Source organism: Cervus elaphus, chromosome 17 (assembly GCF_910594005.1).
Source record: "Cervus elaphus chromosome 17, mCerEla1.1, whole genome shotgun sequence".
Lineage (NCBI taxonomy): Eukaryota > Metazoa > Chordata > Mammalia > Artiodactyla > Cervidae > Cervus > Cervus elaphus.
The window spans coordinates 63,329,418-63,348,838 of NC_057831.1; the positions used below are offsets into that span (position 1 = coordinate 63,329,418).

The 19,421-nt window shown below is 40.1% G+C and overlaps 1 protein-coding gene across 3 annotated transcripts in view; it reads right to left on the reverse strand.

Moving 5' to 3' along the window:
- The window catches only part of GABRA2 (gamma-aminobutyric acid type A receptor subunit alpha2), a 140,565-nt gene extending 123,446 nt beyond the window's left edge, over positions 1 to 17,119 (reverse strand). For 2 of the 3 annotated variants that reach the window (XM_043871103.1, XM_043871105.1), the window contains exons 1-3: positions 16,988 to 17,119; positions 15,926 to 16,003; positions 13,282 to 13,397 (exon numbers count right to left, since the gene is read on the reverse strand). In XM_043871103.1, the coding sequence (XP_043727038.1) occupies positions 13,282 to 13,397; positions 15,926 to 16,002 (193 nt within the window). In that variant the 5' untranslated portion in view covers position 16,003; positions 16,988 to 17,119. Of the gene's footprint in view, positions 1 to 13,281; positions 13,398 to 15,925; positions 16,004 to 16,987 lie in introns of those variants that run through there. The other variant, XM_043871104.1, reaches the window with a different exon arrangement.
- Positions 17,120 to 19,421: the final 2,302 nt, after the last annotated feature.

Here is a 19,421-nt window from a genome sequence, read left to right on the forward strand (position 1 = left end):
TAACAAAACTGAATTTGTTCCATTTACCCTAATTCTCTGCCTATGGCTGATTTGCTTAATTCTCTTGTAAAAGCTTCATATTATTGAAAAATGTGGGCCCTCCAACCCAAATACCTGAGTAGTAACTCAGCATTTTTGCTTCAGAATCCAAAATCTTCTCATGAGAAAATAGGAGTAAACTGGAAGCCTCTCATCATTTTGTAAACATTTCATGTTGTTTGTCTTCATCCTCCAAACCACTTCTCCAATTTAAGTCTGGAGTTCTCTTCTGTCCTGGAAAGTTTTTCAAACACACATACCATTCTAAAAGCATCTGATCCTTTTATGTTCTTAATGGAAGTTAAATTCCCTCCAAGTACTTAGTAAAATATTTATGTACCACTACAAAACATAATCTGGACAATGGGTTTGGGAATGCACTTAAGAGGTATTTATAATTTTTCTCCTTTCTTCAATCTTCCTCAACTCTGAGGTGTAACTCTATTCCTCTACTCAATAGACAGGATCCCACTGTACTATTCATTATATCATATTCCTCAAATATTCACAGAATTTATGAATGATTAACCATCTCCACAAAATAGCTGAAAACAGTATCTTCTTTTTGACATATTTTTTCCTATGGATACTATATCAGAAAAAGAAAACCTTACCTTTGCTTTATTATGTTTTAAATCAACTTAGTAATATCCTGACTGAACATTTCCTGTTAAGAATACTGAAATACTTTCATACAGAAAGAATAATGCCACACATACTACTAGGACAAACTTTGTGCTACATTTTGCATTTATTCCCCTAAAAAGGAACTACCATCCTGAATCTTAACAAAGATAATTATAAAAAGAAACTTCTTATAACAGAGTACTGTATTTTTTAATTTTACATGAAACCATTTTTTATGTTTTTATTGTGCATGTTTTAAATATCTAAATAAACAAAAAGGAATGCAAAAAATAAATAAAAATTGACATTACTGAATTCATATTAAGATAGAAATGAATTAATACTTTTATATATGTTAATTTGTTTAATTTGTTAAAAAATTATAATAATAACATAGACATCAAAACTATCCTAAAAGTTACTTAAAATGCAAAAACTTAATGGAGAATTTGAGGGAATCTCTATGTATCTTATAAATTGATAACCTTAATTTGGTTATCTATTTGGCTATCTAAAGAGCTTCTATATGAAATCTCTTTAGATTTAAATGACCCAGCAATCCCACTTCTGGGCATACACACCGAGGAAATCAGATCTGAAAGAGACACATGCACCCCAATATTCATCACAGCACTGTTTATAATAGCCAGGACATGAAAGCAACCTAGATGCCCATCAGCAGATGAATGGATAAGGAAGCTGTGCTACATACACACCATGGAATATTACTCAGCCATTAAAAAGAATTCCTTTGAATCAGTTCTAATGAAATGGATGAAACTGGAGCCCATTATACAGAGTGAAGTAAGCCAGAAAGATAAAGACCAATGCAGTATACTAACACATACATATGGAATTTAGAAAGATGGTAACAATAGTCCTATATGCAAAACAGAAAAAGAGACACAGATGTACAGAACAGACTTTTGGACTCTGTGGGAGAAGGCGAGGGTGGGATGTTTTGAGATGACAGCATCGAAACATGTATATTATCAAGGGTGAAACAGATCACCAGCCCAGGTGGGATGCATGAGACAAGTGCTCGGGCCTGGTGCACTGGGAAGACCCAGAGGGATCGGGTGGAGAGGGAGGGGAGGGGGGATCGGGATGGGGAACACATGTAAATCCATGGCTGATTCATGTCAATGTATGACAAAAACCACTACAATATTGTAAAGTAATTAGCCTCCAACTATTAAAAATAAATGGAAAAAGAAAACATTAATTTTATTCTTATGATACTTTACTACTAGTAATAAGATCTGTACCTTGAGGAATGAGGGTATTGCAAGTTAAAAACAAGTTTCCAGAATTCTGTGTTAGGTCAGCAACATTAAAATTCAAAGAAAATAAACAAAATCCTCGTAACATTACAACTCCTGTCATTTTTTTTTTTTAAAATTTCACAGTTCATGTCTACTTGTTGACTCATCTGCAGCTCAAAACATTAGGATAAGGCAGAACAGTTTATAAAGAAAATTGAGAAATATCCAGAAGTTCTGACTGGAATTAACACTTACCTTCCTACCTCTAGGAAAGCCACTCTTGCCACAGACACCCTCACCATCCCTGCTACAGACACAGATCTCACACTTCTTTGTGGCTATCACAATTCTTAGCTTGACAGCAAATATATCAGAAATCTCTCTTCTCTGCATGAGAAGACTTACAGTCCAATAAAGAAAAACATAGGGTGATTATTCAATATTATTAAAAAGGAGAGAATAAAAAAACCAACGTTAAGAGACTCAAAAGGCATAGAGAGCCAAAATAAGATGTGACATATTTCTGCAAAGACTCCGTCCTGTTTGCCATAGCATTGAACGTTTCCAGCATTTCCAGCAGGACCCAGCAAACTGCCGGCCCTTAGTAAGAAACAACGGAATGAATGAACTATGCTTACAGAGACAGAACTTGGCTAACTCCAGTTGTACAAGCAGAAGTGACTTCTTCTCTAAATTTTAATAGCATTTTCTGATAATGGAACATGTGTTTACTGTTTCAAGTTATTTTGAGAATCACACTGTACCTACCTTATAAATTTCAATTTGCTAACATCTGCTGGATCATCAAAAAAGCAAGACATCTCCAGAAAACCATCTATTTCTGCTTTATTCTGACTTCATGGATCACAACAAATTGTGGAAAATTCTGTAAAAGATGGGAATACCAGACCACCTGACCTGCCTCAGAGAAATCTGTATACAAGTTAAGAAGCAACAGTTAGAACTGGACATGGAACAACAGACTGGTTCCAAATAGGAAAAGGAGTATGTCAAGGCTATATTGTCACCCTGCTTATTTAACTTATGTGCAGAGTACATCATGAGAAACGCTGGGCTGAATGAACCACAAGCTGGAATCAAGATTGCTGGGAGAAATATCAATAACCTCAGATATGCAGATGACACCACCCTTATGGCAGAAAGTGAAGAAGAACTAAAGAGCCTCCTGATGAAAGTGAAAGAGGAGAGTGAAAAAGTTGGCTTAAAGCTCAGTATTCAGAAAACTAAGATCATGGCATCTGGTCCCATCACCTCATGGGAAATAGATGGGGAGACAGTGGAAACAGTGTCAGACTTTATTTTGGGGGGCTCCAAAATCACTGCAGATGGTGATTGCAGCCATGGAATTAAAAGACACTTGCTCCTTGGAAGAAAAGTTATGACCAACCTGGACAGCATATTAAAAAGCAGAGCCATTACTTTGCCGGCAAAGGTCCATCTAGTCAAGGCCTTGTTTTTCCAGTAGTCATGTATGGATGTGAGAGCTGAACTGTAAAGAAAGCTGAGTGCTGAAGAATTGATGGTTTTGAACTGTGGTGTTGGAGAAGACTTGTGAAAGTCCCTTTGACTGCAAGAAGATCCAAACAGTCCATCCTAAAGAAAATCAGTCCTGAATATTCATTGGAAGGACTGATGCTGAAGCTGAAACTCCAATACTTTGGCCACCTGATACAAAGAACTGACTCATTTGAAAAGAATCTGATGTTGGGGAAGATTGAAGGTGGGAAGAGAAGGGGACGACAGAGGATGAGATGGTTGGATGGCATCACCAACTCAATGGACATGAGTTTGGGTAAACTCCGGGAGTTGGTGATGGACAGGGAGGCCTGGCGTGCTGCAGTCCATGGGGTCGCAATCAGTCAGATATGACTGAGTGACTGAACTGAAGGGATTTCATCCCCTGGAGACCAACACTATACCTTGTACATCTTTATATCCTGCAGATTGTCTGGCATGTCATCAGTCTTCAACACACATGTTAGGGAACAAACTAATTTCATTTGTCTCTTTTCACATTAACACATTGAGAAATAATGAACTGCTAACTAGCCAAGCTGTTCACTTGGCCATCTCCACTACCAATATAGATTTCTACAACATGATTGAGCTGTTATCAATCAAAAAATAACACTAACACAAATGGATCAGTCATGCCTATGGTCTGATTTATCCACTGTGCATTAAGGGGTGAAAAAATGAGAAACGCTGATTGCACCAGCGCGTAAGGCTTGTGAGAAAACAGAACACTGAGTGAGGAGTACTTGTGCCTGAAACAGCAAAAATTACAGCCCCTCAAAGTTAGGATTAAGGGCAATGAATGCCTTTCTAGCTGCAACGGTTGAAAGAAGCTGCTATTAACCAAAACCATTTAAGGTGAAAACAAAGCTTTAGTGTTAGTTCAGTAAAACAGAGAAAGTAGTCTCTGGGTCACTTACTTCAGTGATGCTGCCTTGAATTTTGTAGGAGATGCTGTTTGGAAGAAAGTGTCACCATCCAATCTAATGCAATGCATTACTGGCATGTGCTCACTCAGTCTACCTTTCCTATAAAATAATCACACGCTATATATATATACACATATATATATATATAAATTACAAGCTATTATATATTATATAATTACAAGCTATATACAATGACAAGCTATTTCATATATATATATATATATATATATATATATATATATATATATAATTAAAGCACCATTCTGAGAGACAGTTCTGCAGAATCTCATTCTAACCATTTCTGGAGACACCTGTCTGCACCATTCCCTGACAGGGAGCGGGCCAGCCACACACAGCTTTAGGGTGAGGGTGTACAGCCACTCAGAGATGTTTCTTAGTCTGCTTCACAATATTAAAAAGAATCCAAAAGCCTGCATACTACATTACCATGTGTCTAGTTTAACTTAGTATACACAATTTCTACGCAGGAGGGTGAGCACAGGCCCTACTCAAAGCTGAAGAAACTGATTTTGAAAGTCATGTCCAGAGTGTCCAGCCTCCCAAACAACATCCTGAAGAACTGAAGCTTTCAAACTGTGGTGCTGGAGAAGACTCCTGAGAGTCCCTTGATGAGCAAGAAGACCAAAGCAGTCAGTCCTAAAGGAAGTCAACCCTGAGTGTTCACTGGAGAGACTGCTGCTGAAGCTGAAGCTCCAATACTTTGGCCACCTGATGTGAAGAGCTGACCCATTGGAAAAGACCCTGATGCCGGGAAAGATTGAGGGCAAGAGGAGAAGGGGCGGCAGAGGAGGAGATGGCTGGATGGCATCACGGACTCGATGGGCATGAGTTTGAGCAAACTCTGGGAGACGTTGAAGGACAGAGTAGGCTGGCATGCTGTCCACAGGGTCACAAAAAGTTGGACACGACTTAGCGGATGAACAACAACAAAACAGCATCCGACTTCAGGGAGCCAGCATCTTTCTGTATCCCATGCTTCAGGCCACCCATGAAATAATTTTCAGTACAGAATAAATGAAAAATACCTTGATTTCTATCATTTATACATTTATCCAAAGCTACTTACACACTTCCCAGGTGGCTCAGATGGTAAAGTGTCTGCCTGCAGAGTGGGTGGAAGACCTGGGTTTGATCCCTGGGTTGAGAAAATCCCCTGGAGAAAAGCCTGGCAGTCCACTCCAGTGCTCTTGCCTAGAGAACCCCATGGACAGAGGAGCCTGGGGGCTACAGTCCACGGGATTGCAAAGAGTCGGACACGGCAGAGCAACTAACCTTTTACTTACACATTTACACACTTAGGTGAAGTCATCCCAATTTATTTTCATTTTATCATTCATGAAATAATCACACACAGCGTCTCCTATAACTCTGAGTCAAATCTCAGTGGGTGGAGAAGATCTGGTGGCAGAGGGTGAAAGAGGCTTTAAAATCATCTCGTGGCTGAGAAGGTTATCCTACCCCAGCAACTCTGGGGGCCTCAGAAGGCTGAGTCAGGAGGGAGGGGAGGCTGCGTGCTGCACTGCCTCACGCCTCTGCCGGAGCACCAGCCCCACCACAGCTGCTGAGCGAGGAGGAGATGCTGAGGATCATCGCTTTCAAGCAGAGGCCTGATACCCGAAGCTTGCCCTGCCTCCATCCGAGACAAGAACTTCTCAAAGGCCCAACTGCTTCCTGTCTGCCCAGTTTGTCCCCTCCCCACTTCAACTCCAGATCACTCTCAGTGTTCTGTCTCCTCACGTCTCCACCATCCCTCACCCCTTAAGATGCTGTTAAATATCAGGATGCACTCTGTAGCCGCAACACCCAGAGCCTCTGCCTTTCAAGTTCCTGACACATCCCAGCCTAGGATCGTGGACATGCTCTCAGTTTTACGTCCCTAAGACCATCATCTGCATCACGTAGTGAGGTCATTTTGTAAATATAATTTTTCTCTTACAGGCAAATTCATTATCATGAACTGATGATGCCTAATTGATACATGTCATGACAACATGACATATTTCCTTTTGTGATTGGTTTTGTTTTCAAAGTTTCTGTACATATATTAATACAAAGGTATGCTCCAAAATGAAACCAGCAGCATAAAAAACACAAAAAAATACATCCTTTCTTTAATATTGGGTTATGTGAAAAAAAATATATTGGGTTATATGTGCCACACATTTATCCTTTTTTATAAGTCATGGTTTTTATAAATTAAGGGAAATACTGATTGATGGCCTCTATTGCATTCTTAATAGAAGTAGAACCAACAATAACAGCAATATCTACAAGTATTGAGTCCCTACTCTGTCAGACACTCCAATAAAGTTTACATTAAATCCTTAACAAACCAATAAGTCAGATACATTTTACAAATACAGAAACCAAAGCAAAGGGAGGTTGAGAGAAAAGTTTTGTCATTAATATAGTGTGGCAACAGAATTCAAATTCAAAGATGTTGCTCTTCAGAGGTACTGATCCTAAACCATTTCTTTACAAAGTAATATTATGCAATGTTGAGATCATACTCTCTCTTAAGTTCTGGGAGAGACCAGATTTTTTTGTACTAACTTTTGTCCACTGAATATCGTATGTTCTAGTTTTATAAATCCGAGAGTAGTAAAATGCATAGAAACATCCGTCTCTCTACAGCTGGAGGAAAAATATCCAAGAGTGAAGTTGGAAACTGACACTCAGACCCTAACTGGATAATCTGACATCATGTTCTTCATGGCCTTAGCATAAAGCTTCTTCAAGTTTTTAGAGGACAAAACGAAGCACTAAAGAAAAGATTCTATCTAGACAAGCTCCTTAAAACAGCTTATCAAAATGCAGTTAAGCATGGTACTCAATCTAGATTTTCCAGACTGAATCTATAATTTAGATGCCAAGCTTTGTCATTTCTAATAGTTGTCACAGTTGAGCACTGTGAATGTTAGCTGTCATAAATATATGAGGCCTGTCTAAACATCCATCTTCTTCAGTGACCCTATAAACACGGTCCAAAAAAAACTGTTGCTCCTTTGATTCAGCTAACAATTTGAAAGCCTCTTATGGAATGTGGAAATTCATAGGTGGTACCCAAGTTGTTAGCTCCAACGAGTAAAAGGAAGAAAAAAGAGAAAACTGATTCAGTGGTTAGTTTTAGCTAATCTGAATATATGGTCTTGATAGATATGTTTCCAGATTTACAATGAAGTAAGTCAACCCAGGGGCTTCCTGACAGCTCAGGTGGTGAAGAATCCACCTGCAATGCAGAAGACCCCAACTCGATTCCTGGGACAGGAAGATCCGCTGGAGAAGGGACAGGCTACCCACTACAGTATTTTTGGGCTTCCCTTGTGACTCAGCTGGCAAAGGATCTGCCTGCAATACGGGAGACGGTTCGATCCCTGTGTTGGGAAGATCCCCTGGAGAAGGGAAAGGCTACCCACTCTGGTATTCTAGACTAGAGAATTCCATGAACTGTATAGTCCATGAAATCGCAGAGTTGGACACAACTGAGTGACTTTCACTTTCACTTTCAAGCCAACCAAGACCTACCAATATTTTCGTCATCTGTTTTCAAGGATACTACCTTCTAAGATGACGTTCTCCTTGAAGAACACTCCTCTCTTATTCCTAAGACTAATAGCTATCAATTGTACTCCACATCATATTTTCTTAAAATTTTTAATTTAGTTGAACCATGCCATTATCCTTGTGACATAAATAGGGTAAGTGGAATCTCTCCTCCAGTTTCACAGATGAGTAGATGAAGTCACAGATGGGATTAATGAATCATCCAAAGACACACAGGTGGTTCAAAGCAGAATCATAACTAACATAAGGCAGGAGCTGGAATAACTGGTGTAGTAATTGTTTCTATTCAACAAAAAGTCAACCTAATTATGCTGATGCTGACAGTGAAAGACCAGTAAGATAAGGAAATAAAACTGTTCAGGTGATTTCAAGGATAAGGTAAGTTCTATAGTTGATTCTTTTCATGAAAGTATACTAAATAAAATAAAAGAATAAAATTAAAATTTATTCAAGAAATATTTAATTCCATACTTTCTATGTTTCAGGCACTGATATAGATGCTTGAGGACCAGATAACAAAACCGGTGAAACCCCTACCTTCATTGGCCTGAATTCTGGCAAAAGAGACAAAATAAGCAATTGACATAATGATTAAAAAATTATCTTGTGTATTAAAAAATAATAAGAGCCAAATTTATAAAGGGAAAAAAACTGAAACCGAGTAAGAAGGATCAGCACTGCTAGAGGATGGACATGTTGTATTTATTTTATTGGTCAGAGGAGGCCTCATTGAGAAGGTGAGGTCAACAGATACCCAGGCAGAGGAAACAGTCAGGGGAAAAACTCCAAGGAATATGCTGGTGTCTTCATGGAACAGAAAAGATGCCAGTGTGACCACAGTAGTCTTAGCAAGAAGGAGAGTGGTGTGAGGAGAGGCCAAAAATAGGAAGACAGATCACGCAGGGCCTTGGAGGCCATCAAAAGACATTTGTGTGTTACTCTGACTCAAGTAGAGACCACTGCAGGATTCGAGCAGTTGAGTACTGTCTTTGGACCTGCAGGTTAAAGAGGACCCGCAGTTCTGCACAACTCAAATGTTCAAAGTGCTAGATGCAAACTATACCTAAACAAAACTGGAAGAAGGAAACAATTAATTAACCTGCCTGCAATGCAAGAGATCCAGGTTTGATCCCTAGGTCAGGAAGATCCCCTAGAGAAGGAAATGGCAACCCACTCCAGTATCCTTGCCTGGAAAATTCCACCGACAGAGGAGCCTGGAAGGCTAGTCTATAGAGTCAAAAGAAGTCCGACATGACTGAGCATCTAAATTTCACTTCATAATTGGTTATTAAATATCTTAAAATTTTATCATTCAATGTATTGTATAACTTTCATCATGTAAGTCCCAAACTGATTTCTCTTTCCTATATACTCATTTACATTTCATTACTAAGGAAATATAATAATAATTGAGTTTAATTATTCAGATTATGCATCAATAGAGATGTTCAGTTTGAAATATTAAATTGACTCAAACCCATTCCCCCCTTATTAATTTCTGAGGCATAATGATACAAATAATTTCCCAGAACTTTTTATTTGAAATAACATATGGATGTTCAGGCTAAGAATTTTGAACAGAGAGGAAACCACAATAATAACTGAAATTTACAACACTGTATTTACTAAGGTTTTCAAAGCCTTCAGTTACTATGTATTAACTCTCTACTATAGGCCAGTCACTGCTAAATCCTTTGCATATATCATTGTAATTAATATTCATCAAAAACCCTGAGAATAGTCACTGTAATCCCATTTTATAGACAACAGATGTGTCCCCAGAGAGATGAAGTACTGAACTGATGAAGTACAGGAGTGCTCAGTACCCAAGCTCAGAATTTACCTAAAATCTCCACAGTTTAAAGTTATGTTTCCTTCACCAAACTACACCACCTTCCTGTAGCATGATGCTCAATGTATATCCTCGACATTCCCAACCCAAAGGTCAGCCAGATGTGAGTAATCCCATTTTACAGATGATTAACTGGTCACAGAAAAGTTAATCAAGCAATCAACATTTATTTTATGGTTACCATATGCAAATCAATATTTAGTTCCTGAGAGTGCAGAGGATTTATGATACAATATCTTGCCTCAATAAGTTTACAATCTTGTTAAGGTAACAAGAGACACATAAAAAGATAATAAATAATCCAAGATAGCACATAATAAGTACCAAATGAGATACAGAGCCAACGACTGCTAAAGAAATTCAGCAGAGAGAAAATTGAATCCGGGTGTTTCAATTCAATCAAGAGTGCTACTAAAAAGGACCCATGGTGAGGTGGTCATCACAGGAAAAGTTTAGTTCAGCAGAAAGGATGAGGAATTATTCCCCAGAAAGAGTTAATATGATCAAATGCCAAAGATGTGTTAGTCTCTCAGTTGTGTCCAACTCTCTGCAACCCCGTGGACTGTAGCCTGCCAGGTTCCTCTGTCCATGAAGTTCTTCAGGCAAGAATATTGGAGTGGGTTGCCATTTCCTTTTCCAGGGGATCTTCTCGACCCAAAGATGGAACCCAGGTCTCCCGCATTGCAGGTAGATGCTTTACCTTCTGAGCTACTAGGGAAGCCAGCCAAGGGAGAAGATGTGAATGGATTATCAAAAGAAAATGGGTAGATGTGTTTGAAGTGCAGATGCATGAGTGGCAAAGTAAAAATGAAGCCAGAGAAGTAAACTGTAAAAGTTCTGGTTGTCAAAGTAGGAACCTATGGAAGGAGCAAAGGAATTGATTGTGTTTAAATGCTAGTACCTGGCATTTGCTTTGGTATACACTTTTATTTATGTAATCCTTTCAACAAACCTATAATATAGAAGGTAAATATATCCTGTCATTGTAAACAGAAGGAAACAGATTACCTGGCCAAGGATGGTTTTGAGTGTGAAGATGGAGCAGGAATTCTAATCTAGATCAATGTGCATGCAAGGACTATACTCCTTCCACTTCCCCTTCATCATTGTCTACAGAAAGCAATGGGGAGCTTTAAAAGGCATTTGATCAGAGGAGAGGGGCCTTCCTGGTTGCTTAGCTGGTAAAGAGTCTGCCTGAAAAGCAGGTAACCCCAATTCAGTTCCTGGGTTGGGAAGATCCCCTGAAGAAGGGATAGGCTACCCACTCCAGTATTCTTGGGCTTCCCCAGTAGGTAGCTCAGACAGGTAAAGAATCCTCCTGCAACGCAGGAGACCTGGGTTGAATCCCTGGGTTGGGAAGACCCCCTGGAGGAGGGTATAGCAACTCACTCCAGTCTTCTTGCCTGAGAACCCCCATGGACAGAGGAGCCTGGAGGGCTACAGTCCATGGGGTTGCAAAGAACAGGGCGTGACTGAGTGACTAAGTAGGCAAGATGAGAGGGTAATATATGAAAAGTACTGACTAACAGAAGACTAATGTGACTGTGAAATATTAGCACAAGTCCAATGTCAGAGAAGGACTCGGGAAGGAAGTCACCAGGCAAGAAGCTGGAAAACCACTTCATCTACTGCATTAACCTACAGAATGAGCAACAAGGATTTATATTCAAATGCTGCTAATGGAAGTAAAGAGAATGGAAGAGGTATTTAAAAAGAAATATGAAGAGATAAACGGCAATACCCATGTCCTTTAACAGGTATTTTTTATGTTCCAACTATATGCTGATAGTATAAATATCTCTCCTAAAACCTCACAGACAAAATCCAAGATCTAGCTCAAATATTTTAAGTTTTTTTGACAGCACATGATTTATTTAAAAATAATAAAATCTACACATTGGAAAAACTATCTGCCTCAGTGCACTCTACCTCTCAAACCACCATCATGAACTATGACAGCCTCATGCTAGGCACACTTCTATTGTATGAGTTTGATATTAGTTCCTTGCTATATATATTAACATGGACAGTAATGCCTTATATTCATGGTCATTAAGCATGTTAATTACTAAGGAAATACTTTTTTCTATTAGTTTTTACTTTTAATAGACAGTGTATATTAAACAATCGAATTCTCTCCGAGAGATAGAACACACCATAATTCTGAGGTTATTCCTTCCCAGTACTTCCCTCTTAAAATGCAAGGTACCACTCAGGATTCAAGTCCAAAACTAGTAGCAATTAAATGGCATATTACTTAAAACAAGTTGAATCTTTTCCAACAATCGGACTCCTGGGCAATGAAAATCATACAATTGCCAAATATGTATAGAATTAATCATCTTTTATATTTTTCAAAGACAATATTGACATGGACATCCAGGTATTTAGTCACTACACATCTTTTGAAGCAATTTAAAAAGGCACAGTTGCCAACCAGGTAATAATCAGGCTAACTATATAAATCTTTGTCAGTACCAAGCATTCAGCTAATTTGCCTTAATTTTGAATTAGTTATTAAGCTGAATATCCTAATCAGTATAACATACATTTGATAAATGTGTGCATTCATATATCTGCACATATATATGTGTGTGTACACATGTACATATATGTACATATACATATATATACATATCTTATTAGAACTGATGAGTAACAGTATTTTGACCCAGAATTCTTTTAGGAATTACACATCTACCCTATTTACACCTAATATCCTTAGTATCATCCAACTATGCTAAAGGATAATTAAAAATTAACATATTAGCCAAGCTTAATTTCCTTTACCTGTATGGAAAAAATAAAATAGATTTGTTTTTCTGAGTTGAGAAAGAACATTTAAATTTGATTTCAAACTGTGCCACAGGCCAATAACTTAGGTCTACAGCTAAAGTAGGTCCAAAATATCTTTGAAAGTTTCAAGAATGCTAAACCGAAGCTGTACCTTAGAAAAGTCACCTGCACGTGTAAAGAAATATCATCACAGAATCCTAATAAGTAAATTTGCTAAAATTCAACTCAGACCCTCCTTTACATTTTTGTTTCTCATTTCTACACATCTATACCAATGTGAAAACAGGCATCTGCAAAATTCAGTGAAGGAAATGAAAGACACTGAGCAAGCGCATCTATCCAATAATGCCACACTTTCATATGCTCTAAGTTTGAAAACCTTAGCTGTTATCAATAAACTAACTTAAAAAATACTCATGCACAAAGTCTGGGTTCTATATGACTTCAGATATTCTGTAAAAGCTATGTTTAAAAATTTTGTCGGTATAAAAGGAATCAGAGATAATGTTATTTCATATACCTTATTTTCTATTATCTGTGTTTTTTAATACGTGGCAGTGGCATTCATGTATCAAATGTATTAAAATATAAATATTACCTTTAACTTTTAAAGGCATTACTTTGTGTTTAAGAAAAGGAAAACTATTTTTACCTCCCAGTCCTGGTCTAAGCCGATTATCGTAACCATCCAGAAGTCTGTCTAGAATTCTTGTAAAGATGGTAATGTTATTTTTAGCCTCATCTTCTTGGATGTTAGCCAGCACCAACCTAAACAGATAATTTTACAAGCTGATATATATACATATGTGTGTTTTGCAAGTGCCAACATGCTCTTCTTCCTTGATTTGAATTTTAAGGCTCCTTAAGCTGTTAGTGCCACCCATTTTCTCCTTTTTTTTTTTTTTTCAGTTCTATAAATACCAGTGCGTCAATGAGGAAGGTAAACAGTCTGTTGTAAGTGGGTAATAAACACTAGATTATCAGAAGTGTGAAATCAAAATTATTTCAGATTCCTACCACTTAGCAAAGTGGGTGAACCATTCATTTCTTTGTAAAATCTATTCCCTAGGATACATTAGGACTGGAGGTGATCACATGCAGATGGTACTAGCAATGCTATTCTGCATTTAGAAAGGTACAAAAAACCCAAAGGGGTTCCTGAAATAACTCTTCAGGGATCTGAATATTAATTGGAAAATAAATCGCCTCCTTGGAGGCACAAAATTTCTCTATCTTCCTCAGAAATGTCTTTTCCTTTTATGTCTTTTTCTCTTTTAAAGCAAGATGATTTTCTAACTTTGGGTATACCTCCACCCAATGGCCAAGTGCAATATAGACATCAGGGAAACTCCACTGGCTGTGTTCCAGGCTCCAGTGTAGCCAGGAGGTGGAGGTGGGCTCTGAAAGGATCAGTAGAGCCCACGAGAGCTGCAGACAGCCCTGGAGGACTACCCCTCCGCCAGGCTGGCCTCTGTGGAGAGCAAGGAACAGAGGTCATCCAAGATTGACATGCCCAGCTACTTCGTGTGTGCGTGTGTGTGCGCGCGCGTGCGTGTGTGTGTGAGATATAAATTTGCAGAAAGAATAAATGGTCTTAAAATATCACCGGAAGAGGGTTCGAAGCAGTGATTTTCTCCATTATTTCTCCAACAGAAAGCCAGAGACCTGATTTTGTGACACCCAGCGATCTGGTGCAGTAGCAACTGGATGTATAAAACAGAACGTCCCTCTTCACTGCCATTTTTTTCCCCCAGAATGATTCAGAGATTTAAATTACTGGTCCAAAAAAAGAATCATTTATATAATAGAATAAAATACTGGCATGAGCATTACTGGTCAAATATAGAACAGAAAATTAGTAGAAGAAAAATAAGTTCTGAGGATTTTCAGTGATTATTAACTGACCACGGTTTGTTCACTCCTTTAAAATCAAAGAATATATGTAATTGCATTCTGATCAAGGTTCATTGTCCAAAATATCATTGACAGAATTCATTTGCATTTAAATGATTGTATAGCTAGTAGCTAAAAATAGTCTAAATACATGAACAAATTGGTAACCAACTTCAAGCAAATATTGTCTTCAGAGAAAATGTTAAAATTGTGGTATAAAGAAACATTTTTAAATTATGTAAGCAAATGATTTCATATGTTGAGCCACAAAAGTTTCTATATTGTCTTAAGCTAATTTTAAAACTAGTCACTAAGATAATCATAAAGTTCCACTTAGAGATTTTCACTGGAATGTGTTTTTTAATTAATGTCACATTTTCTTTCTAAAGTCAATATCAAGATATTAAATGAGGAGCTATTTTACAAATAAAAATGCAACTTCATGAAGAAATTTCTTCTCAAGTCTAGAAAATATTTTCATTCTTTAACAATTACTGAGACAGGAAAATTAAAATTTTAAAGGGAAATAAAAGTATTATAAAATCATAAATACTAATTTTTAAAATAACAGTTACATGGACATTCATAAGAATCTTAAATTTTATTAAGTACTGTGGTATGTTGAAAACGATATCCTAAATTTAGGCAATAAATAGAAAATGCCCACTGATGATAAAAATCAGAAAAGACTGTAATTAAGATGAAGTTGTTGAAAACAACAGAAATTAAAATTTATATTTGTAGAATATAGGTAAAACAGAATTTGTTACATTTTCAAAGTAGTACTGTTTATGGCAGAACCATCTCAGGAATAAAAGACCTCTAAATCAGTAACAGAAAAGTTATTAATAAATCAAGGTTTTGTTTTATTGTTCGTGATTGTGAAGTTGTATACTGCCTCCACCTAGAGGTTTCAGATTCACACATCACTTAGGTTTTCTATGTTGACTAAAAGATCCAAGCCCATTTTAGCAAAAAAGGAAAACAGAGAGAGAAAAAGATTAAGTTGCCAAAAATCATTTAGCTTGTGCTTTTCTGTTTGGCTTAAAGGAAAATTGATGGCCTCTTTATTGAATCGTGGTGTTATTACTATCACATATAACAATCACTTCAATTATTCGCAAAAATACGCCATCTAAAGAGTATTCTTTTCTCCTGTGATGTTTTTTAAAGAAAATGTTGTATTCACTTTTGTATTTTATGGCTGCCAACAAGAAGCAGCAAACTTCTAATAGTCTTTGCCACTTTACAGTTCTGTTTCCTGCTACTGCCTTTTTTCATTAGAAATGGTCCTTCAAAATACTTCAGCTCCTCAAAAGCCACCTCTGTCTGCACTGATGGCATTCAGGAAACACACCTTTACCCTGAATTTAAAATGGCAAAACAGTAAAAAACTGTCTCACCTGGCTGGGTCCCACGCCAAGAAAACGAAAAGCAGCAACTGCATATTGGAGCTGTTCGGTTTCGTCTTCATCTCCATTCTTTGTAAAATCATGGAAGAAAAACAAAATATACACTCAAAATTACATTCTGTCATACCATCCAAATAGCCCAAAAGAATGTCATTTCATCTGGCAACGGGAGTTAAAGCAACACAGACGATGCCAGTGGAGTGTGTACGGGGTGTGATGATGATTGAAGGACGTGTCCCCCCACCCCACCCCCTTTCTTTTTTTTTTTTCTCTTCACAGAAAGATGACCAAATAATCAGACTTTGCTCTGCCAGGAACTTCCCCCAGCCCCATCGTCAGCAAACACTGTTTTGTGGTCACACGTAAGAAGAACACGCGGGACCCTGCTCTGACATACGAGCTAGAGAAAAGGATGGGCTGGAGAGGAGGGTGTAAAGGGGGAGGAGAGACGGGTACTTCCTGCCACGATCCCCCAACCAAGACCACCCCCGCATTCACCACCAGAGAAGCAAGGGGCAGCCAGCCCACTTTCCTCGATGATTATTTTCTCATTACAGCGAACTGCAGTTCTCACGACTTCACTCCTTGACTCCCTTTCAAATAAAAAATCGAATAAAAACACCGCCCTCCCTGCCCATCCACAGTTGCCCAAGACCACATCTTGGAGGCAGCCGGGTTCGGATTAACTGCTGCGAAACGACGCGTTTGACAGCCGCTCCGGAGCCGAGGACCACAATCCGAGCCGGAGCGTGAGGCTCCGAGATGCAGCCGAGGCAGGCGGGCAGCGGCGACCGCGGTCTGCAAAGTTGAAGACTATAAAGGAGCCAGGCTAACGAGCCGGGCGGCTCGGATCCTAGGAGAGTTGCAAATGGGCTTCTCGTGAGGAGTACCGACATGATTTTTTAAATATGCTGGGGCGGAGGGGGCGACCTGAGCCTCTTCGGTTTCCAGGGAACAGCGGGGAGTGGAGGGAGGGGAGATGAGCCAGGCACGGGAAGCCAAAGGTAAACGGGGAGGCAAAGCTCCCTACTGGGACCGCGCGTGCGACCTTACCTGAAACGGCAGGCACAACTGCTGTTTTCCGCCCTCCGCCCTGATCTTGAAGAGAGAGGAAACTTGAGCGAGGGACCGACTGCAGCAACCCGGCGAGCCCGAGGCGGTGGGCTGGCGGAGTCAGGAGCGCGCGAGGCGCGGCGGCGGCGGCGCGAGGAGTGGAAAGCGGCGAAGGCGTCCGTAGTGGCGGTGATGGGCGGAGGAGAAGGGAGAGGAGGAGGGGGAAGCGTCGGCAGGGGCGGGCGGGGTAGGGGCAGACGCCAGGCGCGGCGCGGTGCGCGCAGGCAGCGGCGGGCACGAGCCCCACGCCTCGCGGAGGAGGAGCCAGGCCCCGGAGGAGGGCCAACGAGTTTCCCGGGAGATCAGGGACCCCCCGCCCCTGCCCTCTCGCAGACACCGGGAGCCGCCGCCCGCCGGGCACCTGCGGCGGCACAGCCCCAGGCGGCGGCGAGCGCCCGGGTGCGCCCGGGGCACCGCTCCCCGCGCCCACGCCGCGCCGGCGGAGCGGAGCCCGCGCGCCGCCCAGCGCTGCGCCCCGCGGCCCCCTCCAGGGCTCCCCGGAGGGCCCCGGGCTCCAGCGGGGGCTGCCGGCGCGTGCTGGTGCGGCGTCAGGGTCGCCGTGCGTCCGGGCTGGCCCTAGATCCCCGGGGCCTCGCCCGGCCGGCCGCCCCACAGCGCGCCCTGGCTCCGGAGCGACGTGTCTGCCTAGGGGAGGTCGGGCTCCCGCCGGAGGGCGAGGGGACTCTGCCCGCCTGGACGTGGCCAGCGGCGCATCCACGCCGGACCGAGTTCAAGGCAGGTTGCGTGGCATCAGACAGCAGGAAGTTTCTTTGATTTCCCGAGCCCCTTGATGTACCACTCATTCCTTCACACTCCTGCCATCAGGACCAATTTCCCTTCAAATCTCTGAGGGCTGGAGACTTCCCTGGAGCTGGTCTGTCAAGTCCATTTACACGTCATTGAGAAACTGCTCGCGCTCAGCGGTTCTTTTCCCCCGATATCTTCTCACAAACGTCCTCCCCACCTGGTGATCAAGCTCAATCAACAACTCTGAAGGAAGTTTACGTCCTTCCCACCCCACCCACCTCAACCCCCAGCAAAAAAAGAGGGGGGGGGGGACCTGCGACCTGCTGGGGTTTTACTGCTTCTGGCAATTCCTTCTGCAGTGGGGGAAAGGGGACGGGTTTTAAAGCTTTTACACCCTTTAAGGGTGCTTGCTGGCGAGAGACCTGCTGTAATTTCAGTCCCATCGTATGCTTTCAGAATTGTGTGAGCCTCATTTCTTTCTACCTTACAGTATCTGAGGCGATCAAATTCAAAGGTGCAACTTGAGCAAAGAAAGAGACATGTTCCTCTTTGTACTGCACCCAGACAGAATATTATACACACCCTACTAAGGCAAAGCAGAGAGGGTGCTCGTCTTTTCGTGAAGTTTTTATAAATGTTAGACATTTTAAAAGGAAAAAAAAGAATATGTTGATATGTTTCTGTCCTTTTGCATTCAGAGTCCGTACATGCCAAACACTTCAATAGTTATGAACCCAAAATTCAGGTGGATTTCCTAGATGGAGCAGTTTTCCTAACAACAGGCACTTCTACAGTAAATTTTAGCTTTGCTTTGAAGATTATGTGAGGAGAGTAAAACCTTTACATTGTAAATATTTCAAGCTGTTCTTTTTAACCTATTAATCACCTCTTTCTGAATGACCATTTAATAAGCTGCAGCCTAAACAAACATTTGCTCTAGTTAGCTGCCTCTGTGAAGAATGGAACACCACCCAGCTTTCTCCTCCATCATTAATATTCCCTTCCTGACTTGCTCATTGTAGAGTCTAATTGAAATTCACAAAGATAAAAAGCATGCCATTTAAAACCTTGCAACTAGGGAATCTAAACATCTACTTGGTCCGAACACTTCATTTCTTACTGTATTTTCCTATTTTTCATTTCTATGAGTCAATCTTCATTAAAATCTATCACTTTGCCATTAATATTACTACTAAATTGTTTATATTTTAATAATGGAAGTTGAACAGCCCATGGTTTCTTTCCAACTTTAATTGCTGCACTACAAAATTTCTCTTTCATGGACACACAATTTTTGTAAATATCTTCATAAGTTATTTTCCTACTTACCACTATAGTCTTTTCCTTGGATGCTAATGATGAATTATGTATTTTAACTTTGTTTTAACTCAAAATTTGTGTTTATTGAAATTTGTTCTATAAAATAACCTTTACCATTGGTATCCTTAGTAAATTTGTAATCTCATTGCCATAAATACCCATTTATGTGGAAGTTCACAGAGTTCAAGCTGTTTACGATGATTTTCACCATTTGTTTAAAAAAAAAAAAAAAACTATATGCTAGATCAGTCAATAGAATTGGATTTACACTTACTTGAGAGAGACTCAGGAAAAGCTAGATTCAAAA